General features: G+C 52.3%; 1 protein-coding gene across 1 annotated transcript; it reads left to right on the top strand.

Moving 5' to 3' along the window:
* The first annotated feature begins 47 nt into the window (after positions 1 to 47).
* Positions 48 to 25,260, top strand: TECR (trans-2,3-enoyl-CoA reductase). Its single transcript, XM_066347199.1, has 13 exons — positions 48 to 202; positions 22,104 to 22,154; positions 22,851 to 22,902; positions 23,232 to 23,276; positions 23,369 to 23,472; positions 23,546 to 23,661; positions 23,749 to 23,854; positions 24,004 to 24,076; positions 24,176 to 24,219; positions 24,291 to 24,348; positions 24,426 to 24,514; positions 24,864 to 24,909; positions 24,995 to 25,260. The coding sequence occupies exons 1-13, from the start codon at positions 188 to 190 to the stop codon at positions 25,120 to 25,122; spliced, it is 927 nt and encodes a 308-aa protein (XP_066203296.1). The 5' UTR covers positions 48 to 187; the 3' UTR covers positions 25,123 to 25,260.

The following is a 25,260-nucleotide window of genomic DNA, read 5'->3' as shown; positions in this document are numbered from 1 at the left end:
TGCTCGGACCGGCCCAGCGGGGCGTGAACAAGGTGCATGGAAGGGAGGGGCGGGTGCGGAGTCACAGTTAGTCTCGCGTGGCTGTCGTAAACGCGTGAGGGGGCTGTGCTGCCTCGCGCGCCGGTAGGCAACAGCGGTAGCTGCCGCAGTAGCAGCAGTAGTACTAGCAGCCGCTTCCGAAGGAGTCATGAAACACTACGAGGTAAGAAATGAGGAAACAGGGACCGAGCGGCCGCAGCAGACCCATTCTTATTTTTGTGGGATTACGGGATCCTCTTTTTTTCTGAGAAAGAATGGGACCTGATGGCGCAGGCGCAGTGGGGGCGGTTCTGCCCCGAGGCCGCTCGTAAATTTCAGTGCGCAGGTGCAGAGGAGGTATTTATAATTCTGCAATCCTAGCTGTTTTTGGGGTTCCTTTTTTGGGGGTCTCTGCTGGACATGGGGAACACTCAGTTCCTTGCAGCACCCCCAGCGGGCAGAGTTGCGGACTTTGTCGGGGGAGGAGCGAGGGTGTGGGACCCTTGCTCCCAATGCGTGGGTGTCTTGCGCAAACCTTGCGCCATGCCCTGCCTCGGGCTTAGGAAGGGGCTTTGCTGTCAGCCGTCTTTGGCACGACCTTTGGACCCCTTCCCTCGCCTGGGATGTTCCCGAGAAGCTTGGAAGGTGAGGGAGGTGCTGCCAGGGCTGGCTCCCGCCAAGTAACAAAGCTGATCTGGCTTCCAGGTAATTTAAGAGATCATCTTTGTCAACCCTTGTGTACCACGGAGGAAAAATCTCACGCCCACAGCTACCCTAGAAGCCCGTTTTCTGACTCCTAACTTGGGCTTCATCCCCCCTTAAAACGAATTCTTTTCATACACTTATAGACCCCTGGTAATAATTTGGTTACTTAGTTCTTGCCAACTTTTAAGTAACATCATTGAATACTAAATTCATTTATTATTAAAAATGTTAATAAGAATCATTTAGCAAGTGCTCACTCATGTGCTAATGAGATTCTGTTACATCGTTTGCATAGACTAAGAGGTAGGAGATTATTATTGTTACTATTTCCATTTTTGTAGATGAGGAAACAGTCTCAGATAATGTCAAGTGACTTACCCAAAGGTTCCCAACTAGTAAATGCAGAACAGAGAAACTCAAAACTCCAGAGTCTGAGCCACTATGCTATGCTGGTCCCCAAATGAAATTTAGGAGATCAAGAGATTTCTAGTTTTTTCTCCCTCAATTCAAAAAATTGTGGTAAAATACATATAAAATTTACCATTTTTCTCTTTTTAAGTGTAAAAGTCAGTGGCATTAAGTACGTTCACATTGTTGTGCAAACACCACCACTATCCATCTCCAGAACTCTATTTTCATCTTGCAAAACTGAAATTCTGTATGCATAAAATATTAACTTCCTATTTTCCCCTCTTTCCAGCGACCAGCAACTGTCATTCTACTTTCTGTCTCTGTAACTATGACTACGTTTGGGTACCTCATAAATGGAAGGATTTCTTGTTTTTAATCAAATCATAAGTTTAATACCACTACCTGTGCTTGCTTGCTTTCTCTCTATATATTTCTTTCTTTCTTTCTTTCTTTCTTTCTTTCTTTCTTTCTTTCTTTCTTTCTTTCTTTCTTTCTTTCTTTCTTTCTTTCTTTCTCTCTCTCTCTCTCTCTCTCTCTCTCTCTCTCTCTTTCTTTCTTTCTTTCTTTCTTTCTTTCTTTTTTACAGGGACAGAGAGTCAGTCAGAGAGAGGGATAGACAGGGACAGACAGAAACCAGGAACGGAGAGAGATGAGAAGCATCAATCATCAGTTTTTCATTGTGACACTTCAGTTGTACATTGATTGCCTTCTCATATGTGCCTTGACTAGGGGGCTACAGCAGACCAAGTAACTCCTTGCTTGAGCCAACGACCTTGGGTCCAAGCTGGTGAGCTTTTGCTCAAACCAGATGAGCCCGCACTCAAGCTGACGACCTCAGGGGTCTCGAACCCGAGTCCTCTGCATCCCAGTCTGACGCTCTATCCACTGCGCCACCGCCTGGTCAGGCTCTTTCTTTCTTTTTAATTACTTGATTTTAGAGAGACAGAGGAAGGGAGAGAGAGAGGGAAGCATTCCTTTGTTACTCCACTTAATTGGGCATTCACTGTCTGATTCTCATATGTGCCCTGTCTGAGGATCAAACCTGCAAATTCGGTGTTTCCAGAGGATGCTCTCAGTCAGGAGCTTTTCCTGCCCTCTTTATTATTATTATTTTTGGTAAATTCACACAAGGCCTTGGTGTCAGAGCAAGGTAAGGTAAGAGAACTACTTATTTCAGGGTACAGGATTTATGTTTTAATTGCCATTTTTGCATTGCAGGTAAGAGGTCGAAACAATGATCCCCGTAGCACCTGGAAAAACAGTTATTGTATCTTGTGAATGAGGAGAATCAGTATCTTTCAGCCTCCCCGAGGCCAGGTCATCTCTCATTTCCTACCGCTGAGGAATCTGGCGTGGGGAACCCTTACCTCTTGGTGTCTTCACTGTCCTCATTAAGATCTTTGACCACCACATCCCACAGAGGGTAGCTTAAAACTTATTTTTTTTATTGATTTAGAGAGAGGAGAGAGACAGAGAGGAGAGGAAAGAGGGGGGAGAAGTGAGAAGTAGTAGTAGTTGCTTCCCACATGTGCCTTGACTAGACAAGCCTGGAGTTTCGAACCGGCAACCTCAGTGTTCCAGGTTGACATTTTATCCACTGTGCCACCACAGACCAGGCTCACAAAGGGTAGCTCTATTGGTGCCCAGTTTGTGGCTAATTCTAGGCCGATATGGTACTGTGCCTCAGGCAGATTCTTCAGCTACCTCTACAGGAATAAGATTGTGAAAGTCTGGAACCAGAGTTCGGGTCATGGGATAGTTGTTTAGAGCCAGAAAACTGAGTAGGAAGGTGAGAATTAAGGAGAAGGTGCACTCGTGTAATGGTGTCATAGGTGTGTGGGCTTTCAGTAGGTCCAGGCTGAGTCCTGATTCTGCCTCTTTAAATAATTGCATGACCCAGGGCAGCTTACTTAACCTCTGGGCCTGTCTGTGGTTGCTGCTTGGAGTGAAACCTATACAATTGTTGTAACAGCAAAGGCAAGTTTTAAAGAACATCATGAGGTTGCTGGAAATATATCAAGGGCTATGCATAAAAGAGGAGGTGCTATATGCAGCTCTGGTTCATTTTTATTTTATTTATTTTTTTAAAAGATTTTATTCATTGCCTGACCTATGGTGGCGCAGTGGATAAACCATCAACCTGGAATGCTGAGGTCTCCAGTTCAATACTCTGCACTTGCCTGGTCAAGGCACATATGGGAATTGATGCTTCCTGCTCCTCCTCTCTCTCTTTCTCTCTCTCTCTCTCTTTCTCTCACTCTCACTCTTTCTCTCTCACTCTCTCTCTCCTCTCTAAAATGAATAAATAAAAAAAAAGATTTTATTCATTTTAGAGAGGGGAGAGAGAGAGATGGGGGCGGGAGGTGGCTGGGGAGGAGCAGGAAGCATCAACTCCTATATGTTCCTTGACCAGGCAAGCCCTGGGTTCTGAACCGCGACCTCAGTGTTCCAAGTCAGGCCATTTTTATTTATTTTTTTAATTTAATCTAACTTTTATAATAAAGACAGAAACAGGAAGGGAGAGGGATGAGAAGCATCAACTTGTAGTTGTGGTACTTTAGTAGTTCATTGATTGATTCTCATATGTGCCTTGACCAGGGGGCTCCAGCTGAGCCAGTGGACCCCTTGCTCAAGCCAGGGACCTTTGGGCTTAAGCCAGTGACCATGGGGTCTTATTGATGATCCGTGCTCAAGCTGGTTAGCCTGTGCTTCAGCCAGATCAGCCCACGCTCAAGCTGGCAACCTTGGGATTTCAAGCCTGGGACCTCAGTGTCCCAGGTTGATGCTCTATCCACTGTGCCACCACTGGTCAGGCTCATTCATTTAACTGTTTTGTCTAATTCCATTATATGAAAAAAACTGAGTTTGATTTGCTTAGCCCTTTAACAAGTCTCCGAACATCCTGTTGAATGGAAAAAAGCAAGTTGCAAAAGATTCTCTAAGTTTAAAAAGTGTGCCAAATGAGACTTCTATGTACTGTTCATGGGTATATTCCCTAATTAAAGGATAAATTGTAACACAATGTGAGAAAAGTGTGGGAATTACATGGTAGTTAGAGGTGCTATTGCTTGGGGGCAAAAAGATGGGGAAGAAAAGGCTTGGGGAAGGTTTTAGGTATGTCTGTTTTATTTATAAAATGGGGATCTGGCCTGACCAGGCGGTGGCGCAGTGGATAGAGCGTCGGACTGGGATGCCAAGGACCCAGGTTCAAGACCCCGAGGTTGCCAGCTTGAGTGCGGGCTCATCTGGTTTGAGCAAAAGCTCACCAGCTTGGACCCGAGGTCTCTGGCTCGAGCAAGGGGTTACTCGGTCTGCTGAAGGCCCGTGGTCAAGGCACATATGAGAGAGCAATCAATGAACAACTAAGGTGTCACAATGAAAAACAGATGATTGATGCTTCTCATCTCTCTCCGTTCCTGTCTCTGTCTGTCCCTATCTATCCCTCTCTCTGACTCTAAAAAAAAAGGGAGGGGGATCTGATATAACTAGAGTAAAATGAAAATATCTGTGTAACTTTGGAGGTAGGATTTTAGGTATCTGCTGTTTCCTGTAATTATTTTTTCTGAATCTTGTGACCATTTGAAATAGAAAATGAGGAGTAAGTAGAGGATTTCTGGCCATTGAGTCCTGTTTTTAAATTAAGTAATTGGCCTGACCTGTGGTGGTACAGTGGGTAAAGCATTGACCTGGAATGCTGAGGTTGCTGGTTTGAAACCCTGGGGGGCCTGGTCAAGGCACATATGGGAAGCAACTATGAAATTGATGCTTTGTGCTCCTTCCCTCCACCACTTTCTCTGTCTCTCTAAAATGAATAAATAAAAAAATTTAATTTTAGAGAGAGGAAGGGAGAGACACAAACATCGATTTGTTCCATTAATTGTGCATTCATTGGCTGCTTTTTTTTTTTCTTTGCGTGACAGAGACAGAGAGGGACAGATAGGGACAGACAGGAAGGGAGAAAGATGAGAAACATCAAGTCTTTATTGTAGCATCTTAACTGATTGCTTTCTCATATGTGCCTTGACCAGGGGGCTACAGCAGAGCGAGTGACCCCTTTCTCAAGCCAGTGACCTTAGGCTGAAGCCATTGACCTTTGGGGTCATATCTATGATCCCACGCTCAAGCCAGCGACCCCACGCTCAAGTTGGATGAGTCCGCACTCAAGGCGGTAACCTCGGGGGTTTTGAACCTGGGTCCTCTGCTGCACCACCACCTGGGCAGGCTGCTTTTTTTTTTTTTTTTTTTTTAAAGATTTTATTTATTGATTTTAGAGAGGTGGGTGGGGAGAGAGAGAGAGAGAGAGATTGAGCGATCATAGTTGCTTCACTTGAGTTGTTCATGGATTGCTTGTCATATGTTCTCTGACCAGGCAAGCCTGGGATTTTGAACCAATGACCTCAGCGTTCCAGGTTGACACTTTATTCTCTGTTCCACCACAGGTCAGGCTCATTGGTTGCTTATTGTAAGTGTCCTGACCTGGATTCAAACTTGCAACCGTGGCATATCAGGACGATGTTCTTATCAACTGATCTACGTGGCCGGGGCATTTAGCCCTGTTTTAACATGTGGGTCTCTGACCCATGCAGGTTTAATATGTTTGCAGGAAGGTCATATGTTCTGAATTGGGGACTGCTTGATCTAGTCCTGCTCATACCCTTTTGCATCCAACAGTCCTTCAGAAAATGCTTTTGGGGTTGATTTTGCCTTTGTAGACAGGATGGACCTTGGTTGTGACCCCCTCTTCCTGAGCTTTCTTTTGTGGCTGGATAATGATAAAAGCAGGAACAGGTCACATTTACAGTGTCCTTCCAAAAACCCTGAGAGGTGGGTGCTCTTTGCCTCCCATTTTGTGGATTAAGAACTTGTGTGGTCAGGCATATCATGAGGGAGATAGGATTCAGACCCAGGTCTGTCTGGTTCCTCACTGATAAAAGAGCCAGAGCCACCCTGGCTGGATAGCGCAGTTGTTTAGAGCATCGACTTGATATGCAAAGGTTGCTGGTTCGATCCCCACTCAGGGCACATACAGGAACAGATTGGTGTTTCTCTCTTTCCCTTCCTCTCTCTAAAATCAATACAATAAATTAAAAAATAAAATGAAGTAATAGTCAGAGTCACAGTAGTGTGTTGATTGATGATGTTGGTGGCCACCAGTGGTTATTGAGTCCTATGAGCACCTGATCAGGTGGGCATGAGTATTACTTTACAGAGGAGCAAACTGAGGCTCAGAGAAGTAAATGAAGTTGCTCAAGGTGATAGACCCAGGAAGCAGTTTCTGCCCCTGTGGTTGATCCCCTACTGATGCCGCCCCAGGCAGCTGGCAGCCAAGCATGTTTCTGAGGGCACATCCTTGGCTGGAGGGTGTGTGTGGGGGGCGCTGTGGGCCAGTGCGAACTGCTAGCAGGGGGCTCCTTTTGCCTTAAGATCAGATGCCCCCCTGGAGTTCTGTAGCCATGAAAGCTGGTGAGCTCTTAAAGGCCTTTCTTGTGTTGGAATTCCTCAGGCTAAGGGCCTGGGATTGGGTCTTAGGCTTTGACGTGCTGCAGGCTTCTTGCTCTGAGCAGGTAGTGATTCACGATGGCAGATTCTCCTGGTGAGTTTCCTCCTTTGTCCCTTGGTGGTGTAGCTCTGCACTTCAGCCACTTCCTTCATGCACGCCCCTGTATCAGAACCCTGGGTCGGAACGAGCTCTAGAACTCTGGTTTCTCTTCTGTACTCTACAGGTAAGGGATCTGAGGCCCAGAGAGGAGGGCCTTTCCTACGGCTGCACAGCTAGTCCCTCATTGGTTTGGGTGGTGTCCTCCCTGGAAAGACAGCATAGCCTGTAGGCTTTGGATCAGAACTGGATTCAGAACCTTAACTGCTCCATACAAAGCTAGAACCTGTGGGCAGGTTCTGCAACCTCACAAGCCAGTTTTCTCATCCATGGAATAGGGGTCAAGGGTGTGCCCTAGCTGGCTCACATTGGCTCTGATTGCGCATATCTTCCCAACTCTGTGTTCAGGGACATCAGGTTGACAGCTTTAAATGGGCAGGGGTTGGACGAGGCTGGGGGGATGTGCACTGTTTAAAAAGTGGCAAATGCTGTCATCAGCCCCCTCCCCCTTCGGAGCTCCTTGTTGCACACTGACCACCAGCCTGCTGGGCATAATGGCCCCTAACCTCACAGCTTCAAGGGGCATTGCTCTGGTGAGTGTTAGATGAGCAGATGCATGGAAGGCACTCAGCCAGGGCCAGGCACAGCACAGCACAGCACAGCACAGCCGCTAATATTTAGCAAGTTCTGTTGATCTGCTCCCCTCCAGTTGCCATTGTGCTGAGTTGGAGGAGGAGGGGGAAAAGGCAGGGCCTAGGTGGAGGAGGCAGGTAGGAGGAGCACAGTGTAGAGGTGGGTGAGGGTGGGCTCCAGGTTGGGCAGCCGAGCCATTAGCTAGACTAGGAGTGATTGATTCCGAGCTTAGCCGAGACCCTTGAATAACTAGTTTCTGAGGGGAGAGGTGGAAGGCTGACAGCCCTGAGTGAGGAATGTGCTTGGAAGGGACTTGCAACTCTTGTGACACTGTTTGAGAGTCACTTTCACTGACAGCCTTCAAGTTCAGGCTCAATCTTAACACCCTCTTGCTAATACTGTCAGTGGCAGCTGAGAATGTTTGAATCTAGAGACGATCAGATTGTTATCATCATCATCATCATCATCATCACAACAAAGCTACTGCCAACAGAGTGCTCACTCTGCATGCTTCTACCTAGTAACTTAACCCTCACAGTAAACCTATGAGTAGATACTCCTTTTTTTTTAATGCCTGTGAAGGGGGTAGGGAAGGCTCCTGGGTGAGAGAGTGAGAGAGGAGCGAGTGAGAGAGAGGAGAGAGAGAGAACGCTCCAGTAGATTCTGTTCTTATCCCAGCTTGACACAGGGGGTGACTAGGCACAGAAAAGCAAAGTGACATGCCGGTGGTCACACAGTTAGTGGCAGAGCCCAGTTGTACCAGACCCACAGAGGGCTTTGCTGTAGGTGGTCCCAGGCAGCCCTGCGCAGAGGAAGGAATGCAGTGTGTGGTCTTGAAGGGGTGGCCTATGGAGGCTGCCTGGTGGGTCTGCCCTCAGCACGCTGCTCAAGTTTCAGTGTGGTGACCTGTGAAATCAGGAGGAGCTCACTTGTCTTAGAGGGCCACTGGGGAGCGTGAAGTGCCCAGGTACAAAGCATTAGGTGGATAAGGATAAGTCACAGGGCAGATAAAGGCAGGTCTTTGTTAGCGAGGCCACCTGAAGTGTTTCTGGGGAGGGGTCTTTTTTTTTACAATTTGTATTTTTATTTTATTTATTTAAAAAAATTTTTTTTACAGAGACAGAGAGAGAGGGATAGATAGGGACAGACAGACAGGAACAGAGAGATGAGAAGCATCAATCATCAGTTTTTCGTTGTGACACCTTAGTTGCTCATTGATTGCTTCCTCATATGTGCCTTGACCATTGGCCTTCAGCAGACTGAGTAACCCCTTGCTCAAGCCAGCGACCTTGGGTCCAAGCTTTGCTCAAACCAGATGAGCCTGTGCTCAAGCTGGCGACCTTGGGGTCTCGAACCTGGGTCCTCCGCATCCCAGTCCGACGCTCTATCCACTGCACCACCGCCTGGTCAGGCAGAGGGTCTTTTTTGAATGCCTCAAAACTTGTCAGTGAACACGGCCAGTGGAGCTCCTGGAGATGGCTTTGTGCTAATGAATGCCCAGAAGGCGGAGGAGCCCTGATGCCAGTGATCAGTGTTGAGATAACATCACACATGCTGAAGGTCCATTTTGGGATGATCAGTTCTCTCTTGCTCTATGGGAAGACCCTCAGTCAAGTCTAAGTACACTCAGACCTGCTCTTTAACTTACTGTGACAAAGAACCGTCCCAGGGAGCAGTGCTGTGTCACAGCCTCCTCACACAGGAGCATGTAAACGGAAGATCTTAGCACTCTGGCTCACACACCTTTTGAGGCTTCTTGTCATTCTCTGTTCCCTGCTTTGCTCACTAATCACTACACACGTTTTCTTCTCCTCAGACATCCACAGCCACGCTCCTGCTCTGTGAGCATACACTGATTCTTCAGCCAGAAATGCTCTTCCCTCTCTTCTTGTGTCTGGTCCCTTCTTGTTTCTGAGAGCTCAGCTTCAGTGTTGTGCTGAGAGGCCTTCCTCAACCATCCGATCTGGAGTACAACCTCCTACCCCACCCCCCAATGCCCTGTCATCCCTTTCATGGGCTGTCTCTGGCTGTGGTGTTTTCATTTGGGTACCTGATGGTTTTTCTATCCTGGTCAGACTGTGAGCAGGCCAGACTGTGAGCCCCATGAGGGCAGGCTCTGTCTTGTTCCTGCAGTCTCCCCCGCATCTGGCCAGTGCCTCTTTGTGGAATGAATGATTGGATGAATGAATGCATCTCTTTGCAGTCAGGCTCATGGGGAGCAGACGCGTGAGAGAGGGCTTGCTGCAGGGACCTGATGAGTCTGGTGTCTCCCACAGTGGGCTGAGAGGCCTTGTCCGGCCTCGTCAGGGATCCTGACCTAGGGAAGGCGGCTTCTTATGGCTCCTTGCCCATCTGCTCTGGGTCTGCCCCAGCCTCGGCAGGCCTCTTCCCCATCATCCCACCCTCCAGCGAGAGCTGCCAAGACTGCACCTGGGCCCGCCCCTGCCTGCACAGGTCGCTGGCAGGGTCTGCTGGTCTAGGCGGTCTCTTGTCCTGGGGCTTGCTTATCTGTTTCGAGTCTCTCACTTCATTAGTTCATGTGTTTCAACATAGTTTTTCTCTTTACCTATCATAGGAACACTGGGATGAACCAATCACAGTCTCTGCTCTCAAGGTCTCCCCCCTCATTGAGGCCTGAAGGGGTGGGGGGTCAGCGTTTGCAGAGGCCTGGAGGCCAGGCTTTCATGGGTGTCCCACTTGAAGAGACGAGGCCAGCCAGGCTTGGCTTTGTAGCCCACCCAGATGCTTGTGGACTTTATTCCCAGGGTGATGGATGTTCCTTTTTCCTGTTGATTTTACTTAAAAGGTTAACTTCAGAGGGTGATTAATTTTTAAGTCCTTGGGGACTTGAAAATAAGTCCCTCTCATTTTGGTGTTTTGTTTGTTATGGAAATGCTATGTTAAGGGTAGTTCCTTATTGACAAGTGGTTAGAGATGGGCCACAGTCTTCCCAGCCCTTGGAGGGATAAAGGGCCTTTCAGTGGCTGCAGTGACTGGCGGGCTGGCACAGCCCTGTCCCTGCTCCAACCAGGCTCTTATGTAAGCAGAGTCCCCAGGCCATTCAGTCAGCACAGGAGACTGCAGGGTTTGTGGACCCTGGGCCCTTCTGAATTCTTTTTTTTTTTTTTCCTGTTTAAAGGGACCAGGGAGCATGGGCCAGGGCCATACCAGTTGTGTGGTGGGACCCATGGGATCAGCGCCTGTTCTCTCAGGTGGTTTAACATTGGCACTGGGATGTTGAGGACCATCAGGAAGCAAGTGGACACTTGAGGGGTCAGGGCTGGAGGCTCCAGTCTTATGAGGAGAGGCTGACCCCCCAGGCTCCTTAGGAGTCTAGCTGAGCAGGAGGAGGGGCTGGGGTTGCATCAGGGCTCCTCAGGAGGAAGGTGGGGCTGGGGAGCACATCTCTTCTGGAGGCGGTAATATCAGAACTCCTGGGGAGATGTATAGTCTGAAACAGTATATTGTTGAATACTGTTTGCTCCAGAGTCAAGTCTAACAAAACCTCCAGGCTGGGGCTGGGGAGAGGCTGCTCTGCTCATCCTTCTGGGAATCCTGTCATTCAGGTTTCAGCTCACATGTCACTTCCTTTGAGAGGTTCCCCGACCCAGCCAGGCCACTTCTGTCATCCCTCCTGTTTTAGTTCACACAAACTTAGCTCCTTTTGATAGTGTTGTTTGTGTGAACCTGTGAACCCCTCGCTCTCATCCTTAAGCCGCCTTCTGGTGGGCTTAGGAGCAAGGGATTTTGCATGTCTGTGGAGACACTGTCCTACAGAGCAGTGTGGGCTCAGGCAGGTGAGGGAGGCTCAGGCAGTTAGCCACGTCACCTTTCCCTGTTTCCCCCCCAAAGGTACTGCAGCTTGAGGGGGAAGGACCCTTGCGCCCCTGTGGGGTGTATGACTGTTTCACGGACTGGAGTTTCTGGCTTGGAGCGCATGTAACTTCACCGTGTTAGCGTGGGCCCACTTGTGTCATGAAGCTGGTCACTGTTCATCTAGTTATTTTGGAGTTTGGCCATTCTTTTTACTCCTTTTGACCCAAAGTTACCTGAACTCTGACTTGCCTTGTAAGGATAAGATGGGTATCCTGTGGGAAGCGCTAAAGCCGTGATCATCAGTCCCCAAGAGTATTTCCTGTGAGGCTCCTCTAGGCCAGCCCAGGAACTGCACTGCCCACCACGTCTGGCTCACTTGGGCCTCACTGGACATAACTGGTGATGCGAAAGCATTTCTGGTCTCCCCAGCTGGGCCTGGGAATACACACCATCCAGGGAGAAAGCATGGGGAATGGCCCTGGCTGGACAGTTCAGTTGGTTAGAGTATCATCCTGATATGCCAAGGTTTCAGGTTTGATACCTGGTCAGGGCACATATAAGAATCAATGAATGGCCTGACCTGTGGTGGCGCAGTGGATAAAGCGTCGACCTGGAACACTGAGGTCGCCGGTTCAAAACCCTGGGCTTGCCCAGTTAAGGCACATATGGGAGTTGATGCTTCCTGCTCCTCCCCCCTTCTCTCTCTCTCTCTCTCTCTCTCTCTCTTTCTCTCTCTAATAAAAATGAATAAATAAAAATAATTTTTTAAAAAAGATTCCTTTAAAAAAAAAAAAAGGCAGCCCTAGATGGTCAGTCACCCAGTAAGCATGGCTGTGTTCCAGTACAACTGTGGATACCGACATCTGAATTTCATGTATAGGGTTCTTTTGGTTTTTCCAACCATTCTTAGCTTGCACCCAAAGAGGCAGGTGGTGGGCCAGAACTGGCCTGTGAGTCATAGTTTGCTGACCCCTTGGTCTAAGCCATCCTTTATTCATGATAGAATTATTCCCATAGCCTACGTCCACTCTAATTTCCTTATCATTCAGAGAGATCCTTTGAGAACTCAGGTCAGGTCATGTTCTTCCTCTTCCCAGAACTCTCTATGGCTCCCACCTCACTTGGGAGTAGAAGCCAAAGTCCTCACTTGGCCCTTGAGACCCTGCATCATCATCGTTCCCTCACCTCCTCCCACTTTCCCCTTCCCCCCTCCTTTCTGCCGCAGGGGGCCTCTGCTGTGACGGTGAGCACACCAGGCATGCTCACAGGCCACTCCCCCCAGGATGCTCTCCCTAGACCTCCGAACTGCTCTTTCCTTCACCGTCTTCAGGGTCTTGGACAGTGTCCCTTCAGGGAGGCCTTTCTTGAGCACTTTATATTAAACTGTCCCCCATCCCACCCCCCGTCCCTTCACCTCCCACTTCTCTCTCCCTTTTCTATGGCAGATGTCATCTTCTCATATTATGTGTAACTGCTTAATTGTGTATGTTCCCTGACTAAAATGTCGGCTCTGCATGGGCAAGGATTTCTGTCTGTCCTATGACAGAATTACTAGAGCCCCTAACAGTGCGTGGCTTGTAGCAGGTGTTCAATCAGTATTTATGCAGGGAATGAATTAAGACTGTCTCATCTGCACAAGGGGATTAATGGTAAAGAGATAATTCACGTGGAGGACATGCCTCCATGTCTGGTACATTGTGAGTGTGTGGGAGGTGTTAGTTGCTGCTGCCTGTGTAAGGCTGGTCACGTGGTTCCCAGACTGGCTGTTCTGCAAGCTGAGCTCCCCCAGGGTGGACTAACCTGCCTGTTGGGCTGGGAGTGCTAGGCACAGGTGAGGGGTTGGCCCGGATGAGCTCCTCTTGCTGCTTTGGTCAGCCTGTGTCCACAGGGGTCAGCATCTCTGGCCTCTTCCAGCTTTCTGATCTGACAGTGCCTTCCTGCCCAGAGATACAGAGAGATCACACGTCACCAACCTCGACCTGGCTGTGGGGTGCAGGGGTGTATGTCTGGAGGAGGGTGTTCAGTTCCTACGGAGCAGAAACGGATGGAGTCCTGCTCCCGGAGCTTGTAGCCCGTGTGCTCTTGGGCTGATGACTTGTGGTTCTGAGCTTTGGCCTCCTCCTCTGTAAGATGGTGTAACTGCCAATCTGAGAGGGAGCGGGTGGCAGTGGAGGCTGTGTGTTCACGCCCAGGGGAGGGGTGGGACCTCAGGGGTTGGCCCAGGCCCCACTGGGAGGCTCTGGGAGGGTCTAGGAGGGCTTTATCAGTTGTAAGCGTTTTGGGCTTCTTCCTGAGGGCAGGAGTCTGTTTGAGGAAGGCAGCCAGGCTGAGGGGGTCGCTTCCATCTGTCACCTGGGAGCTTTTGAAGCTATGGATTCTGGGCCCCATCAGCGATCCTGATTTCATTGTCTAGGATCTCACAAGCAGGTTCAGGACCACTGGGCAAGGCTTATTCCAGGAGTCCTCTGTGTTAGGTCCTCTTAGGAACATTTCCATTGACCAGATGGAGAAGCCAAGGCTTAGGCAGAAACAGTTGGTCTCTGGTTTCTGGCCTCTGCACTGCCTCTCGCTCAGTGTTGGCCCACCCGAGGCACTTTTTCTGGGCCTATTGATGGCCTTAGCCTGTGACAGGAAACCATGTAGGAAGTGTTTAGACAGCTTCTGGCCTGACCAGGCGGTGGTGCAGTGAATAGAGTGGGACTGGGATGCCGAGGACCCAGGTTCGAGACCCTGAGGTCGCCAGCTTGAGCGTGGGCTCATCTGGTTTGAGCAAAAAGCTCACCAGCTTGGACTCAAGGTCGCTGGCTCGAGCAAGGAGTTACTCGGCCTGTTGAAGGACCGTGGTCAAGGCACATATGAGAAAGCAATCAGTGAACAACTAAGGTGTTGCAATGAAAAACTGATGATTGATGCTTCTCATCTCTTTCCATTCCTGTCTGTCTGTCCCTATCTATCCCTCTCTCTGACTCTCTATCCCTGTAAAAAAAAAAAAAAAAAAAAGACAGCTTCTGAGCCTGCCTGGGCCCTCTGTGTGGTGCCAGGAGGTGACAGGCCTTTTGCCCTCAATAAGGTCTGACTTCTGCGGTCAAGGGAGGCTGAGGCCAGGGACGAGTAGGCCCAGTCCTTGGGCTCCCCGGCAGGGCACTCCCCGTGGAGGTGGCAAGTTTTGCTGAGTCCAGACCTTCCAGACTGGTGTGCTGAAGTCGGAGTTGTCAGCAGGGAGGGGGTGCCTTTCAGATTGTCTGCTCCAGGGTTTTCCTTCCTTTTCCTGTTACATACAGTTTTGCTCTTCAGAGTGGAGGCTGTACTGCATTGTGATGGTAAGCAGGGGATGTGGGCCCAAGCAGGCTGGGTTGGCATTGGCTCTGGCACTTCCTGGCTACATGTCTTAGGCAAGTCCCCCCAACTTTTATTTTATTTTATTTTTTATTTTTTTGTGTGGCAGAGACAGAGAGGGTCAGAGAGAGGGACAGATAAGGATAGACAGACAGGAAGGGAGAGAGAGAGATGAGAAACATCAATTCAGCCTGACCTGTGGTGGCGCAGTGGAATAAAGCATCGACCTGGAACACTGAGGTTGCAGGTTCAAAACCTTGGGCTTTCCTGGTCAAGGCACATATGGGAGTTGATGCTTCCTGTTTCTCCCCCTTCTCTCTCTCTCTCTCTCTCTCTCTCTCTTTCTCTCTCTATCCCCTCTCTCTAAAAACAATAAATAAAAAAAAAAATTAAAAAAAAAAAGAAACATCAATTCTTCGTTGCGGCTCCTTAGTTCATTGATTGCTTTCTCATATGTGCCTTGACTGGGGGGCTACAGCAGACCGAGTAATCCCTTGCTCGAGCCAGCGACCCTGGGCTCAAGCTAGTGAGCCTTGCTTAAACCAGATGAGCCCGCGCTGCAGCTGGTGACCTCGGGGTCTCGAACCTGGGTCCTCCACATCCCAGTCCGATGCTCTATCCACTGTGCCACCTCCTGGTTAGGCAAGCCCCCCCTCCCTTTAAATTGATATGATTTTAGTGAGAGAAGAAGAGAAAAAGATAGATATAGACAGAAACATTGACTTGTTTCTATATGTGCCCTGCCTCACAGTCTTTGCATTTTGGGATGATGCTCTAACCAACTGAACTATCCAACCAGGATAAGGGTCCCCTTGTTTTTGAGTCCAGTTATGTGAACTGCTTAACAGGGGACACAGGCCCAGGTGAAGCTAGGTGAGGTATACAGGTGAAGGTCTTAGTACAGTCCTTGGAACGAAATCAACATCTGATACGTTACTTGTGGTGCCACTTCCAAATGGAACAGGTACAGCCTGTTACCACCCAGGGAAGTGTGTGGGCTGTGGATGCCGGTGAGCAGCTGGTCAGCCCCAGGCCCCAGACCCAGAGTCCCTGCTGTGGTGGCTCAACATCCTCTTCATCTTGGGCCTGCTGTGGTTGCAGTGACCAACACAGGCACCTAGGCACCTGAAGAATGATTTCTGAGGCTGGTCGCTAACAGGCTGCGTGGTACTCTTCCCACTTTTCCTGGCCCTGGGGATGGCCTAGGGACATTTGTGTTCAGAACCTGGTAGCCCTCATCTGGCCGGTGGGCATGGGGGGTGGGAGCTAGTGGGCTGGGTATCTGGGCATGGTCAGCGTCTCTCTGCCCTTCCCAGTCTGGGTGATGACATTCTACCCCCATCACAGCTGCCCTGGGCACCCCAGAGAAATGGGGTCATGAGGCGAGGCCACTGGGGAAGGAGGTATTTCTGGCTGAGCAGGTGTGGCCTGTGTTGGTTTCCTGGCAGCTGAGACCAAGGTCTTTTCAGCTGCTCTGGCAGGAGAAGTGTGACTTCGATATTTCTGGAAAGTGTAAGGGAAAGGAAGGCGAGAGTGCTGAGCTGCCGAGTCCGGCAAGTGTACTCAAGCCCCCGCATTGTGAAGTTCGTCAGCTGGCCAGGTACTGAGACAGGCCAGGCCTCCATCCCCTGGTGTGGTAGCCCCTGTGCCCTGCTTGGGGGCAGTAGGAGCTGAGTGCCTGAGCTGGCCAGCTGAAGGATCTGTCGGGCTATTTTCATCTTTTCCTGGAATCCTAGGTTGCTCTGAGTGGACTTTGCGCCCCAACGGGTCTCGTATGCTCCAACCTTGGTACACGTGTGCCCCACCAGGGCACACATACCCTTGCAGACTGGATGGGTGCTGTCAGGCTGCCCAGCATGCAGCAGCCCAGTTTAAGGGCCCTTTCCTGGCAGGCAGTCCCCTGTGGCGTCCCAGAGAGCCTGCTGGAGGCAAGCTGTGCTTCTTCGTCTGTGAAACGGAGCTCATGGCTCCTGCTCCTTTGGCTACCATAGAGACAAGAGAAGATGAGAAGAAAGGGGGCTGGAAACTTGTATTTCTGGGCTCACTGTCCTCACCCATACCCATTGGGCAGGTCCCATCTTAGGATGCATGGAAGTTCCAACTGCAAAAGTGGGAGGTTTTGAGGGTGACCTGGAATCCATGCTGACTCTTGGGCCTCTTCCAGCCCCTTGTCTCAGGCCCTGGATGTGGCATTCCACCTTGAGACTGATTTACTGATGGGATGAGCCTAAAATGGCCACCCTTTCTCTTTCTTTTTCTTTGCAACCTTTGGTGACAAATCATGCCATTATTGTCTGCCCCTGCCCTCTGCTCTCTACTTTCAAGTACACACAGACTGCAATGCAGGTCTCCTGGAGGCAGGGCCCTGGTTTTTTTTTTGTTTTTTTTTTTGTGTGTTTTTTTTTTGTGACAGAGTCAGAGAAAGGGACAGATAGGGACAGACAGCCAGGAAGGGAGAGAGATGAGAAGCACCAATTGGTTGCAGCTCCTTAGTTGTTCATTGATTGTTTTTTCACATGTGCCTTGACTGGGGGCTACAGCAGACCGAGTGACCCTTGCTCGAGCCAGCGACCTTGGGCTCAAGCTGGTGAGCCTTGCTCAAACCAGATGAGTCTGCGCTCAAGCTGGCGACCTTGGGGTCTCGAACCTGGGTCTTCCGCAGCCCAGTCCGCTGCTCTATCCACTGTGCCACCGCCTGGTCAGGTCAGGGCCCTGGTTTTGTTCATTGTAGTACCCAGCTGTGGAAGGGGTGTAGGAATGAATGAATGTATGTGGGGCAGAGGCTCCCAGAATCCTCATGGCTGGTAAGTGGCAGAGCTGGGTTTAACTTTCACTTTCTTGGTCCCATTCTGGTCCCGTCCTGTACCAGACTTGGGACGTGGGATTATGTGGAATGAGGCTGCTGCCAGCACGCTTCCAGGGCATGGGACTGTGGACAGAGGCCATTGCCACAAGGGGGCAGCAGAGATATGGTAGCCTCCAGCACTGTGGTGAACTGTAGTAGGGACAGTGGAAGAGGCCTGACCTCTCTTGCCCACATGTGTCTTGCTATTGTTAGGGTTTTGCTCATTGTCAGCAGCTGGATGAAGTATCATTGCACCACCTCTTCTGACCTTGATGTCCTGTGGCTGTGCCCCTTCATGGCCACGGCCAGGATTTGGGGAGAAGGGGCTGGCTCCTTGGACAATATAGCAGTGCTGTATTGCTAGTATTGGTCTCTATTATATTTATTCTTTATAATATTCTAGGCTGGATAGGCTATGTACTTCTTTTGGTTGTTGTTATCTCTATAAATTTTGTAGTAATCCTGTGATATGGCAGGTGGGAGCAGCTGTCTTTGTAGATGAGGAAACAGGTTCAGATGGGTTGGGTAACTTGTTCAGGGCCACACAGCCGGGAAATAGGTGAGTGTTTGGCTGGGTGCCTTACACAGGTGTTTACAGAGTACAGCTCCATGCTAGGCTATGCTATGTTCTAGGTACTGGGACACAGCTGCCAGCCCAGTGGAGATAGATGGTAAATGTCTGGGCTTGATATTTTAAGTTGATTGTCAGGAAAGGCCACACTCACTGCAGAGTCATCTGCAGGCTAGAGGAGGTAAGGGAGAAGCCCTGTGGGGTCTGAGGTAGAGTGTTCTAGGCAGCTGGAACAGCATGTGCAAAGGCCCTGCGTCTCTTACCATTGCATAACTGTGCTCTGGTTTCTCAGCACTTTGCCTCCTTGACAGCTTTGAGCACTGGCATTTGGAGCAGGTGCTCAGAAAACAGTGCCCCTCTTTCTACTACTGCTACCTTGATCAGTAACATTTTTATTCCTGTGAAGACAGTGAAGGCCAGGTGACCTACTGCTCGACAGCGGCTCTGGATGCTCCTCTCTGGGCTAAGGAGGACCACAGTGTGGTGTTTGCTCCTCCACTGTTGTGGGTGGGCCGTGGCCTTGCCCCTTGTCCTGGTCATCCCCCCTCACCCCCGCTGCCACCTTGGTCTGCCACGAGTTGCTGTTGGCTGGGCCCCAGAATGGTCGGGCCTCCTGGTGAGAATTCCTCCCAGGCCAGTGGAACTCGCCTCACATATGTCCCAGGCCAGGGTGCCTGCCCTTGTCTTCTGTCCATGTAGACCACAGGGCCACACTCCCTCCCAGTGGCCATCAGTGGACCTTGGGCCAGTGACCCCCTCCCAGGCCTTGCTTTATTCATTCATAGAGTAGAACATGTTGCCTCCCTTTGCCCCCTCTTGGAGGGGGGCAGGAAGGGCTGTCGCTGTGTCCCACAGGAGAGCCCACCAGTCCTCCCTGCCCCTCAGCCTGCCTCCTCCCTAGCGATGGGGCCTGGGCTGCCGCCTCTCCTGTGCTCGGCAGCTGCCTATGCCCTCTGACCCCATTCCTGGGCCCCTACCCTAGACTGGCAGCAGAGCTGGGCAGGCATATAGTGTGTGTCTGTGTGTGTCTAGCATAGGGCATGGGAGGTATACTTGGGCACAGCAGGGGTGGGGTGGCAGTGGGGTCGGGAGGGTTGCAGTTGTGGGGTGCACACAAGGACTGAAGACTGGGAAGCAGGTGTTAGGCTTCCCACTTCAGGCCCTCAGTCTGGATGGGGTGGGTAGGGGCTGGGGTCAGGAATCGCTGCTGCTCCCTGCTCAGGGATCCTTTTTTTTGATAGGTAATTGGGACCTGTTTGTTAGCCCTCTCCCTGTAAAAAATTTTGATGAATTTGATGTAACAAAATTACTTATTTTGTACATTCACAGTGTTGTACAACGAACAACCTCTGTCTAGTTCCACAACTTTCCATCACCTCACAAGTGGACTGAGTCCCCATTAGCCAACATTCCCCATTTGCCCTCCTCCAGCCCCAGACAGCTTCCAGTCTGAGGTCTGTCTACGGATTGAACCGTTCTGGACATCTCATTCAAATGTGGGACTCTTGTGTCTAGCTCCTTTCACCTAGCAACACTTTGGGTTTTTTTCCTACCTACCATAACTTTTACTTAACTTTTTATTTTGAAGTAATTATAGAAGCACAGGAACTGTAAAAATAGAACAGAGGTCCTGGGTCCTCCCACTCCCCACCCCCAGGGTTTTTCAGACCTCTTTTGGGGTGAATATGGCCTCTGGGTCCCAGGATTTAGGGGCAGGAAGTGGGAAAGGAGGACCAATCCTACCAAGGTGGCCTTGAGCTGGGGCAGCCCCCACCATGGTGGGCCAGGCTTCTCGTGTTGCCCCCTGGGCTGAGCTTACCTCTGTGAGGGCTTAGCTTCTCCTGTCCTCTGACCTCGGGCTGGCTTGGGTGCAGTGTGGCGGCTGCTGGGAGCGTGGACCCTCTCCTGCTGCCCAGCTTCCTCTCCCAGCAGCCAGTTGGGCCCCGACGGCCGTCCTTTCCTCTTGGGCCTGGGCCTGGGCCTGGTTAGGGGAGGGTAGGGTTTCAGCCATTCCTCAGCAGCTGGCAGGCAGGGAGAGGTCTGGTGGTATTTTAAGCTGTTGAGTGGTTCAGCAGGAACTCGGAGGCCTCTTTCCCTGTAGGCACGGTGCTGCCTTCCTATGGACCACAGGGCTCCAAAGGCATGTGGGCACTGCCCACCTGGGACCCAGCAACTATTAATATACTTGCAGCCACGGGGCAGGGCTGTGCTTGCCCAGGGCCCTCCTGTTCTAGCCCTTTTAGTACATTTCATGTGTGCCCCTTTCCTCTCCCACAAGTCTCCTTGGTGGTTTGACCAGCTGCCTGTTTCTGGCGCCTTTCGCTGGCTTACCCCTGTGGTTCAGAGGGGTTCACTCACCTGTGCCCCAAGGCCACACAGCTTGGCAGAGCTCTTTCTAGTGTGTTAACAATAGGTGGCTTGGCCGAGATCTTGGGGGTTGGGCCCTTTTCTACCCTCATGTCCATGATGGGGGCGGGCACTGCAACCACAGACACGCTGTTCAGCAGGGGAGCTGGGATCTGAACCCAGGCCTAGGCCCTTCCCTTGGGGGCAGCTCCACGGGGCTGAGGCTTTGGGTCACTGTATCTGTCAGGCACCACGTTGGCGCTTCATGGGCATTATCTCACGGGACCTTCACAGTCCTGAGAAGCACACAGCTTCCTTTCTGCCCCCGGGCAGAGGTCCGGAGAGAAATGACTTTGGCAAAGCCAGATGCAGTCCCATGTACCATCCACCATATGCCCTGCCTCTCATGTTGGGATATGTGTGAGGGGAGCCCTCTCCTTGGGCTCCAGGGGGCGAGGGTGGCATGTCCTCAGGGAGCCTGTCTGAGGTTTCGTGTCCTGCTCCTCTTCCCCAGGCTGCCACTGACTGGGGGCCCACCAGGGATAGGAAGAGTCTTCAGCACCTGTTGCCCAGTGGCCATCCTGGGGACAGACCCAGCCCTGCCTGACACTGCCTGTGACAAGCTCAGTGGCACTCAGGCCTTTCAGGATTGGCCTGCCTGCTGGGCCCCACTGCAGGTCCCCCGGCAGCTCACCGCCTTCACTGCTCTTCCGTGTCTGTGCTGTGGGCTTTGACCTGTGTGGAGTGGGTGGGTCAGATCCCCCGCTGCTGCCCCCGCCCAGCAGAGCCTCCCTGTCAGCACTGCCACTGTCTGGTTCTCAGTGGAAGCGTGTGTGGTGCAGGCTGTGTGCTCTGGGCTTTGGGGGTCTCAGGGTCTGGGCAAGGGAGCTGTGTTGGGTTTACATGTTGGGGAAGACTGCCCTGAACGTGGCCTTGAACATGGTCTGGGTGGATCTAGTGAAAATGTTTGGAGAGGGAGGTCAGGGAGGTGAAGGAGGTGGGACCGAGGCCTCATCAGCCCAGGCTGGGTGCTTTCTGGAAACTTCCAGGTTTTCTGACCCTCTCTACAGAGGCAGGCTTTCTGCACCAATAACTCTGGCATTTGTCACCTCTCTGGGATCACAAATGCACAAGGGAAATAATCCGAGTGTCTTACAGCTCAGAAGGGGAAATGGATGATCTATCTCTCGGATTCTCAAAATAGCTGGGATTTCTCCAAGCCCAGTGAACTCTGCCGGCCCCAGTTGGGTGCCGGGGTGTGGGCTGCCCGCTGGCGTCTCACCCTTCTCAAGGCTGGCCCTCACCCTGCACCGGGTGTGGGGGCCAGGATGTACCTCCATGCCTTCCTCTGGGGATTTACCTGCCCACTGGAGCTCTTTGGGGGCCGTGTCCTCTCGGAAGCCTTTTAGGTTGACCAAACCCCTGGGGGCTGTCCCTGGTTTGTGCCATGGCTCCTGGGGGCTCAGTCTGGGCAGTTTTATATTTAGCTGGGCATGGCCGTGTGGCCACTCGGGTTACAGCTGCACAGAAGGCGGCAGTGCCAGGGAAGACGTGGGCTCCTTTCCAGCACCATGGCAGAATTTGAGCGTGTGGACTGGCTCAGAGAGCTGCGCGTGGGGAGGTCAGTGGTGGGGGCAGACGGCCGGCAGCTTGAGCCACTGGCCTCACAGGCAGAGCAGGGCAGCATGGACCTGAGTATGAGCATGGTGGCCCGGGAGGCCAGCCAGGGACTTGGCCCCAGCCCTGGCTTCAGCCTCAATGGCCTCCCCCGACTTGCACCCCCCAAGGTGGCCAAGAAACCTAAAAAGGGTGTTCTCTTCTTTGAGGTGGAGATTTTGGATGCAAAGACTCGGGAGAAGCTGTGTTTCCTGGACAAGGTAGGACCGCAGCGCCGGCTGCACTGGGCCAGTATGCTGGGCCATGACCCCATTCCATCTGGGGGCTGCTGGCCCTGAGGGAGACGGGAGTGTCCCTCCAACCTCTGTCCTGATGCTTCACTCCCTCCCTGGGGGGTGTGGGGTACGCATGAGGGGTACTATACCCAGGCCTGGGCCTTTCCTTGCCAGCTTGGGGTAGAGTTTGGCCGGGAGTTGGCCTCCTGGTGCAAGAGTAGGTGAAGCAACCTTAGTGGACCCTGAGGGCTTCAGGCTGGGAGGGAGGTGGAGTTGTGACCTGCCCCTTCTGAGGCCAGGCCAGGAGAAGGTGCTTGTCCCTTCCCAGGAAGGTCTGGCCTGGACTGTGGGCCTTTACTCTGGAGGAGTTGTGGGTGGGGGTGGAGAGGAGAGGCAGAGAAGCAGGCCCAGGTTTCCATGCTCAAACTCTCTTCCAGCCTGGCTGGGGGCATCCTGGCCGCCTTATAAAACTGGGCCCTTGTCAAACCCATTGCCATCTCCACTCTGGCAGACTCTTGCTGCTCCACTTGGCTGTGTGTATGTGGGGGCCTGGACCCCAACCCTCCCCAATCCCACAGCAGCTCCTCAGGCCCCCATTGCTCCCCACCTCAGCAGGAAGGATCCTGGATCGGGTCTGGGCTCCCCCTGGGCTAACTTCCCTTCGGCGTATGCTTCTCCCAGGTGGAGCCCCATGCCACCATTGCAGAGATCAAGAACCTTTTCACTAAGAGCCGTAAGTCTAGGGCCCAGCCTCACTGCCTCTTGAAGCCTCTCTGGGCAGGGGCCTTTGGGTGGGATCCTTCCTGCCAGTCTGTCCCTCTAGGGCCTGCAGAGATACCCCCAGTGGGGCCCAGGACTTTCTGAGCTTGCCTGTTGCAACGCCCCCACGTGGTCGTTGGCAGGAATGCCCTTGCTTGGTTTTCGGAAGGACAACATCCTGCTTCTGCTTGTGCTCTTCTGGGCTGAGTCCTGGAGCCACAGAGGCCTAGACATGGCGGGAGGAGCTGTGGGTTCTTTGGGCCCCACCAAGCTGTACGCTGTGACACCCTGCTCTCCCTGCAGATCCGCAGTGGTACCCTGCCCGCCAATCCCTCCGCCTGGACCCCAGTGAGTACAGCTGTCATTTGGCCACCCCTGGTCACTGGTGGCAGTGGGTGAAGGTCTGGGTAGCTCCTGAGCCGTGGCCTGCCTCTCTGCAGAGGGCAAGTCCCTGAAGGATGAGGATGTTCTGCAGAAGCTGCCTGTGGGCACCACAGCCACACTGTACTTCCGGGACCTGGGGGCTCAGATCAGCTGGGTGACGGTGAGTCCTGCTACCTACAGCCACCTCTCCTGTCAGCCACGTTGGGGTGACTCACCTGCCGCCATCCTCCCAGGTCTTCCTGACAGAGTATGCGGGACCCCTTTTCATCTACCTGCTATTCTACTTCCGGGTGCCCTTCATCTATGGCCACAAATACGACTTCACGTCCAGCCGTCACACGGTGGTGCAGTGAGTGAACTAGGCCTGAGAAGGTGACGGTGTGGGGGGGGAGAGGCCTGTGGACGGGCTTCCTCTGAGCCAGCCCCCCTCTCCCAGCCTTGCCTGCATCTGCCACTCATTCCACTATGTCAAGCGCCTGCTGGAGACACTGTTCGTACACCGCTTCTCTCATGGCACCATGCCCTTGCGCAACATCTTCAAGGTGAGACCCCAGCCCTGCCTTGTGTAGGATCCAGTTCTCCCTGGCCCCTCCCCTGGCCATCTCCCTCACCCTAGCCCCGCCCTTGCCTCTTACCATGCACCCCATTCCCTCACCTGGCCTACCTGGACCCTGGCCCTGCTCCTTTTCAGAACTGCACCTACTACTGGGGCTTTGCTGCATGGATGGCCTATTACATCAACCACCCTCTCTACACGCCCCCCAGTAAGTGGCTTTGGGACCCTGCCCCGCTGTTGGGAGTCCCCATCCCCCCACCAGGTTCTTGTTTCCTTCAGTGGCTTCTACTCTCTGCTTTCTTTTCAGCCTATGGAGCTCAGCAGATTAAACTGGCACTCGCCATCTTTGTGGTAAGCAGGCTGGTATGGGCGATGGGGTGTTGGGTCTAGGGGTCTCTGGGCTGACCCTAGTCCTCTGACAGATCTGCCAGCTGGGCAACTTCTCCATCCACATGGCCCTGCGGGACCTGCGGCCGGCTGGTAAGTGGCCAGCTCTGGGCAGGGGGGTAGGCAGGTGGGACCAGGGGCTCACTCACCCTTCCCGTCCTGCCTGTCAGGATCCAAGACCAGAAAGATCCCATACCCCACTAAGAACCCCTTCACATGGCTCTTCCTGCTGGTGTCCTGCCCCAACTACACCTATGAGGTAAGGCCTGCCCTGCTTCCCTCTCCCTCCTGGGCTTCAGGCTACACGCGGGGGCCAGTCCCTAGGAGGGTGTCACCTCGCTCTGCAGCTGCTGTTGCACTTTGAACTTGGAGCAGCTGGAGATGCAGAGACTGTGTCCTCTGGGGGCTGAGAATTGTGTAAGGCTGGGCTTGCGGCTGTTGAGGACTGAGAGGCAGTTTCATCATGTAGGCCTTTACTAGGTGCCCCTGGCATTAGAGTTTGGTTCCTACCTTCCACTTGGAAAGCCAAGGTTGGGAGGGAGGTGGCCTAGGGCGTGGCTGAAGCCCTAACAGGAGAGCTGGCCTCACCTCCCACCCTGTGCCTACAGCTGGGGTCCTGGATTGGCTTTGCCATCATGACACAGTGTCTCCCAGGTGAGCCCCTCCCTCAGCCCGCCCCCATCTCTCCCCCCCCCCCCCAGCTGTGCACCTTCCCTGACCCCCTTGCTCTGCCCTGCAGTGGCTCTTTTTTCCCTGGTGGGCTTCATCCAAATGACCATCTGGGCCAAGGGAAAGCACCACAGCTACCTGAAGGAGTTCCGAGACTACCCACCCCTGCGCATGCCCATCATCCCCTTCCTGCTCTGAGTCGCCCACCCCCCGGCTCCTACCAGTCAGGCTCCGAAGAGCCAGGCTTTTATACCCCCACCCCATGTCCCTCTGGGGGAGAAACTGGGGGTATACCACTGCCCAGCCCCTGGAATAAAATCTGCCTGTCCAGCCAGA

Source organism: Saccopteryx leptura, chromosome 1 (genome assembly GCF_036850995.1).
Source record: "Saccopteryx leptura isolate mSacLep1 chromosome 1, mSacLep1_pri_phased_curated, whole genome shotgun sequence".
Taxonomy (NCBI): domain Eukaryota; kingdom Metazoa; phylum Chordata; class Mammalia; order Chiroptera; family Emballonuridae; genus Saccopteryx; species Saccopteryx leptura.
This window is presented reverse-complemented; position numbering and strand designations above follow the sequence as displayed.

Bases quoted from the DNA above. Each gene is read 5' to 3' on its own strand.
- TECR (XM_066347199.1), top strand. The intron at 23,855-24,003 runs GTGAGACCCCAG...GCTCCTTTTCAG, and splicing joins CCTTGCGCAACATCTTCAAG to AACTGCACCTACTACTGGGG. The intron at 24,220-24,290 runs GTAAGCAGGCTG...GTCCTCTGACAG, and splicing joins TGGCACTCGCCATCTTTGTG to ATCTGCCAGCTGGGCAACTT.